Source organism: Elaeis guineensis, chromosome 7, assembly GCF_000442705.2.
Source record: "Elaeis guineensis isolate ETL-2024a chromosome 7, EG11, whole genome shotgun sequence".
In the NCBI taxonomy this organism is placed as follows: domain Eukaryota; kingdom Viridiplantae; phylum Streptophyta; class Magnoliopsida; order Arecales; family Arecaceae; genus Elaeis; species Elaeis guineensis.
This window is the reverse complement of record NC_025999.2, coordinates 85,243,881-85,250,625: the sequence shown is the minus strand read 5'-3', so window position 1 is coordinate 85,250,625 and position 6,745 is coordinate 85,243,881. Positions and strand designations below refer to the sequence as shown.

Genomic DNA, 6,745 nt, shown 5'->3' with positions numbered 1-6,745 from the left:
CCATATTCATGGCTTCACCATAGGCTACTAATCTACATGCTGTTGGATTAATTATGAAGGGATATTTATTGGTTTTGTTATGGCTAAATCATATGAAGTTCAATATACATATCCAATTATGCAAGTTTACATATTGGAATGAGAATTAATATATGATGGCGAGATAGGAAGTCAGTTGCGTAAGTCGACGTTCTAATTGGTTGCGAGTAGGTTCTTTTCCTTTCACTATCAGAAATGGTTCTTACTAGTTGTACATTGTCAATTTTATCCCACGCTACCAGCTGTTGGCTATGAAAATGATGCTTTTTTATTATTTCGGAGTATATGAAAATGTTTATTCACAATCAGCCGCCGAGATAGAGAGAGAGAGAGGAGGTATGCATCAACGGAAGACATAGAGAGAGGAAGGAGGATTCTGATGAGTGAGTGAGAGAGACAGAGAGAGGAGAGAGAGAGGGATGGTTGTTTTCAATGGAGAGAAAGAAAGAGGAAGTGAGAGAATAGATGGAGGATTTCAAATGGAGGGAATTGGGCGCGCATAGGCTCCCCTCCCATCCCTCCTAATGGTATGGCCTTTTCTTTTGCTTTCCGCATCATCCAAACAACGCAATGGGTGAATCGCTGCCTATTTCTAGCTGCATCAAGATTCGGACATATCAAAGGGAAGGGACTTAATTGGATGTGAGCCAAATTTTGATTGACTTGAGCTTAGCCCATCTATCTCTCTCTCTCAAAATGGGATTCTCTATGGTACTTTGATGTGTCGCTGCCTATTTCTAGCTGCATTAAGATTCGGATATATTAAAGGGGTAGGGACTTGTTTGGATGTGAGCCCAATTTTGATTGATTTGAGCTAAGACCATCTCTCTCTCAGAATGGGATTCTCCACGATACTTAAAAAGTATCGTAGAGTGCTATGCATGGTTAAATGCTGTCTACCATAAAATAAATGGTTATCCAAACTGTCCAAATATCTCTGAAATTTATACATTTCTTCTTTTTTAGTTTTTTTTAACGTACGCGCATGAGTGTATGCGGCCGTCCATATTAAAGTAGACGATGCTCAATCATGCATAGCATCCTATGATACTTTTTGAATACCGTAGAAGATCTATACTTTTTTTCTATGTATGTATATATATTATATTATATTATTATATATAGAAAAAAAATTTCTCGTGCATGAAATTTGCTTGCTTTGACACAAATACTATCCCTCGCCGGAAGAAACTAAATCTTAGCTTTGCCTCTGTCTGCTAATCCCTTTGGGAAGGGAAACAATTGGATGTCTTTAAATTGGGAGCATAGAAGCAATTTTCTGTCGACCTTTCCCATGTCCTTTTGTGCGTGCTTCCAAATCCCCCTGCTAATTAAAACAAACAAGAAAAAAAAATAAACTGAAAAAATGTCTAGAATTCCAAGGTGAATCCTAGCTCGCTACAACACTAGCATGCCCACTAGAACTCGGCAAAGTGATGTAAATTGCAAACTCTGGAAACCTTATCATGAGTAAATTGCTCCATAGACCACCAGACCGAGAGGAATAGCAGTTAGATAGGATGTACACGTCGAGTATGTTCCGATACATCAAAGCCTTGCTCCCTTGACAAACTTCCAGATGCCCGGCACAGACTCATGGTACGGGTCAATGGATCGCGAGCGCAAGAGAGCTTCAAAGCCCAAAGTTCAAACCAACCCCCGGCCTGGCCCGCACAAGGCCCCGATGTAGTAGGCCCAAGCTTTAGCATTTAAGCATGTTTATTCCCCGGCCGGGTTGGTGTTTAAAAAAGACGCTATTCCACCGAAAATGCGCTCAGGCCACTGTAGGCATGATTCTTCTACTCGGCCCATTGACAGCCCATTCTTCGATGAGTGCATGCAGGAGGTAAACGAAGCCCAAGGAAGGTGTAGGTGGGGGTTACGATATAGCGGTAGATTTTTAAATGGAGGTTAGGATGTGGAGATTATTTATTTATTTAAATAAATAGTAAATTACTTTTTTCTTCGAGAAAATTGGGAGTGGTAAGAGAGAGCCCGTTCCACCAACCTGCGTTAAATTTCCGTGTGGAAGCTCGTCCACCACCACTAGCGCTCCTCGTTAGCAACAAGACAAACTGCTTATTTTTATCTAACCTCCGTCACCCAGCTAACCATCCAACGTATCTTTCGACCTCCCGTTCCTACCGATCCGTGGTTCGCACCCTTCTTATAGGAGGACCTTGTGCAACACTGCAACGAACTAAAGAAGATCCCCGATACTATTTAACCCCCCTTCCCTCAATCCCAAACATCAAATTAATCCACAATATTCCCAAGGATTCAACAAAAATCATCGTAGAAAATGGCTGCAAAGTTGTGCATCCTCCTCCTCTCCTTTGTATTTGCGACCACCAACTCATTAGCGTCATCTCCAACGGCATCGACCTCCACGAAGACATCGAGCTCCAAAGACTTAATCCGTTCATATTGTGAGGATGCCGTATTTCCAAGGTTATGCAACAAGGTCTTCAGGAAGCATGCCGAGATCATCCACCCAAATGGGACAAACGAGCTGACCCAGCTCGCCACCGTCGTCACCGTCAACCGCCTCCGTGGCCTCTCCAAACGTGTCGCCGTCCTCGCTCGCGATGCCACCGAGCCGAAGGATGCCAAAGCCTTGAAGGCTTGCAAGGCGGCACTAAGCGACGCGGCCAAGGAGGCACGGCGATCGGCGTCCGAGTTGTCCGAGGTGAATGCTACGACGGAGAAGGCGCAGGCGGAGAAACGGGCGGCGAAGGCGCAGGCGTACATGAGCGATGCAATGATGAACGAGGACTTGTGCGCCGACCAGTTGGATGGGATGGCGGATGGACCGGTGAAGACCGACGTGAGCCGTCGGGTGCGCCAGGTCAAGCAACTCACCGCCAATTCTCTCTCCCTTATTCACGGCGTCGCCACGGCCAACTGATCTCCATCCTTGCATGCTGTTGGATTATTTATGAAGGGTGTTCTATCATTGGCTAATCATGTGAAGTTTGATACCCAAAAAAATACATAAATTTATAATTTATTATGCATTTGTTAACTGTATATGATATTATTTCATCACAATGATACTACTTTAGTCTTGCAATGTACAACAAGGTTTGTCAAATCTTCTATATTGATCCTTACCTAGCCCCATTCCCCCTTCTGAAAAGAAATAAAAATAGTGAGAAATGCTGGCTCATGAAAATTGCTGAAGTTTTTGTTTGGTGTACCAAGTTACTTGGATTCAAACTCCACCTTCCACAAAGTTTTAAGTGTTTAGGCATTGGATGCTATTCTCTGATCAGCTTCATATAATTAATTAAATATTGTTTTTTATATTTCTTTATATATTATTCCTATCTAGACATTTGAGCACGTGCAAAGCTGGTAACAATTAATTACTGTTGTGTAAACATGTGAAGGAACCTCTCAAGGAACACTTAAATATCTTTTACTCATGTGCAACTATTGGCCAGCAAGTATTTGATTCAATCTCTACGATTTATATCAAATTTTGAATACATCTCAGATATGATCAAAGCAATCATAGAGCAAGGTCTTAGAAGTACTCTGGTGATCAGATAAAATTCTGAAGTCTATCTGTAAATGCTAAATCTGGGCACCACCTTTTACCACACTTGCAAAAAGCCACCAGAGAACCAAGAACCATGGTCGCTGACTCCCTCAGCAGAATCAGGCCTCACAAACTCTACAGAGTGGAGCAATGATTTTTTCACAATATCGTCGATGAGAGCCAACTTCACAAATAACATGAAACAACAAAGAAATTTGGTGTATTCCACATCACGAGCATGACTTGGTTCATCTACACAATAACAGTGATCTCTATGCATGACAAACTGGAATTACTCCTCATGGAGTTAAACATCCCATTTTCTTCCAACGAAGGATGGAAGAATTCACATAACCACAAGCTAGTAGGCAGATCATGCATTCCTAACTTTCAAAGAGCACAAACAAAATCCCCACTTGTCTCAATGTCATCAAGGTCCACATCTGCATCCATGTCATCTAGGTCCCCACTGTCGCCTCCAACAAAGTGCCCACCACCAAGTTTTGGACTCTCGGCAGGCTTCCGTGCCTCTTGTATGATGGCCATGATTTCTTCTATGCTTTGGGATGGAGTGTTCATGTCAGAACTCTGCAAGCTGTTCTGATACTCATCAGTTAGCTCAACTGGCAGGTTCTTTAGAAACCATGGGTGGTTTTTTATTTCTGGAATGGTAATTCTCTGCAAGAAAGCAATGAACAGGGTAAGACCATCTAATGTCACAGATGAAAGCCTTGGATATATTCCGATATATTTAGTTGAAAAAAAAATGGTTATGAGAGACACCATTCATATCCCAAAACAGCAGCAAATCTAAATCTACAGTCACGCAATCTATAACTTGCTGCTTGGATTCCATATATTTCATGGCAAACCTCAGAAAGCTGCCAAGTCCCTAAGATTGACTAACCTGTTCGGGATTAGCTACAAATATCCGAGATAAAAGATGTCTACATTCCTTTGATACTCGTACATAGTCTGGAATGGAGTACTGGACGCTAAGTATCCGCTGCCAAACAAAGTTAAACATGTTAAACAGTAATTTTGGACAGAAATGACCGGTGATCAAGGAATAATTGTCTCCAATGCAAACAGCAAATAAAGCATAATATGATGCCCCAGTTAATTCTGGTCCAACATGTTAGTGGCCATTCCTAGAATTGCTGAAAGCAGCACTCCAAATCATTCAATCATCTTTTTATCTCTGAAAGGGTGCTAGACACTCACCCCAAGTGTCTTCCGAAAATTCCTTGGATCATCTGGATCCTCGAAGGGATAAGCCCCAACCAGCATTACATATAATGTTACTCCACAAGACCAAACATCTGCAATCTAGAGTTTCCACCAAATGGTTAATTAGTTTCGGTAAAGAAATCTCGGACGACAGAAGAAAAGATGAACTGAACTAACCTTTCCATCATATTCCTTTCTTGAAAGAACCTCTGGAGCAATGTAAGCTGGTGTGCCAACAGTGGACTTTGGTTGGGAATTGCAGCACTGAAGACTGGCAGATAAGAAAGATATGGTCATGTGTTTGTTTCGAGTTGAATTTTCTAGTCATGCAGCAATAGTTAATTACCTTTGAGTAACCAAAGTCACATATCTTAAGGCGGGGTGCTGTGCTACCATCCAACAGAGTATTTTCTAACTTAAGATCTCGATGACATATTTGCTGTCATGAAAAGAATAATAAAGCTATCAATACATGTGATTGTTAGGATATGGAGTTTTACTAGGACATGACAAACACCAATAAATACCATGGAAATGGCAATAGCTGACTCCTGATATCAATTGTTGAAAGAAAAACCGTGCCTGTTTCAATTGTTATGACAGACAAATGAATCAGATAGAAAGTGGAGTTTTAGTTATATACATCAAACAAAAATTAAGATAATGTGACTATATTTCTACCTCATCCTCGCTAAATCGTCCTGCATTGCATATCCTCACAAAAAGCTCACCACCAGCAGCATATTCCATAACTATGGCTAGATGTGTAGGTGTTAGCACGACCTGAAAAGAAGTTTTTTGGTTTAATATGAAGTGGACACAAGGTTTCTCAGTAAAGAATCAGGAATCCAATTTTATGAGAGGCATAGTCACAATTAATTAGATTTAGCAGGCTAGACCATAAGCCAGGGGAAACTGCAATCATGATGGTTTAGCAACAGAAGTTATTGATCTGTAAGCTGTTTCAAAATCACCTATCTACCCTGACCTACATTATAATGGCATGGATTCAGTGGCATATTGTTCAGAAACACCCTTGGTGGTGCCTCGATTTGTAAGAGGCCATTGTGAAGATGGAAAAGCTGAATAGCTTCTTTCATGGAGCAGTTCATTGGGCTCTGTGCAAGTTTCAGCTTCTCCCATCTCTAGAATCTGAATCTAAAGAGTCAAAAGTCCATTCAGAGGTTGAATAAGCTCTTCCATTGGAGGAATACCAGGCTTGGGAAGGACCCAGCCTATGTAACAAAGGGAAGGAGAGATTTTAGAGCTTTACTTGTTAATACTGGTATTCAAGGGAGATAATGTTTGTCCATACAACTCACAAAATACTTAAGAACTTTTCTGTTTCATGCCTTTCTGTTTAGAAACCTAGAAATAAAATGAACCACACATAACCCATCATGGCTTGTGGTGAACTCTATTTATATCACATTAGCACTATGATATAAATAAGAAAAACATTGTTATAAATTGCATATAGATATGATGGATAGTTAGGAATAGGTCACATGACTTCTCAGTAAATGGTATTCTATCAAATAGCCTGAAAACACACTATCAAAAAATAAACTCGTATAAATGATAATGGACAGAAGCAGGTTAATGCACTAACATGTGCTTACAAAACAAACAATAGTCTAAATGCAATGTAACTAACAGGCTAGCATTCTAACAAAGTATTAAACTGAAGTCATATTTTTGTAAATATATAAATTCTAAAAGAATTAGCAGAACATCTTTCAGGAATGGAAAGTTGCTGCTATTCAGAAACAGCTTACAGTTAAACAGTACTCTTGTATTCCAGGGATGATCACCTTACAGCGAGGATTCTAGCATGAATATTAATGTTCAGCAAGATACTAAACAGTTCAAAGTATAAGCTTCTGGTCAATGTATAAAAGGGTTCTCGATATTGAATATCATCATCACAAT

General features: G+C 40.5%; 2 protein-coding genes across 2 annotated transcripts; one reads left to right on the top strand and one right to left on the bottom strand.

The window, feature by feature from the left end:
- The first annotated feature begins 2,341 nt into the window (after nt 1-2,341).
- LOC140859341 (pectinesterase inhibitor 3-like) lies at nt 2,342-2,947 on the top strand. The gene has a single exon (XM_073260993.1). It carries the CDS (start codon nt 2,342-2,344, stop codon nt 2,945-2,947), a length of 606 nt encoding a protein of 201 aa, XP_073117094.1.
- Nucleotides 2,948-3,781: 834 nt separating this feature from the next.
- Nucleotides 3,782-5,262, bottom strand: LOC140859458 (serine/threonine-protein kinase SAPK2-like). The gene is made up of 5 exons (XM_073261334.1): nt 5,160-5,262; nt 4,991-5,084; nt 4,808-4,912; nt 4,491-4,589; nt 3,782-4,261 (listed from the first exon to the last, which is right to left on the bottom strand). The coding sequence occupies exons 1-5, from the start codon at nt 5,207-5,209 to the stop codon at nt 3,974-3,976; spliced, it is 636 nt and encodes a 211-aa protein (XP_073117435.1). The 5' UTR covers nt 5,210-5,262; the 3' UTR covers nt 3,782-3,973.
- Between the last annotated feature and the right edge of the window lie 1,483 nt (nt 5,263-6,745).

Excerpts from the sequence above, each read along its gene's own strand:
- LOC140859341 (XM_073260993.1), top strand. The coding sequence starts at position 2,342 with ATGGCTGCAAAGTTGTGCATCCTCCTCCTCTCCTTTGTATTTGCGACC.
- LOC140859458 (XM_073261334.1), bottom strand. The coding sequence starts at position 5,209 with ATGGTAGCACAGCACCCCGCCTTAAGATATGTGACTTTGGTTACTCAA. Across the intron at positions 5,085-5,159 it reads GTGACTTTGGTTACTCAAAG|TCTTCAGTGCTGCAATTCCC; the intron begins GTAATTAACTAT and ends CTTATCTGCCAG. Across the intron at positions 4,262-4,490 it reads TTGTAGCTAATCCCGAACAG|AGAATTACCATTCCAGAAAT; the intron begins GTTAGTCAATCT and ends GCTTTCTTGCAG.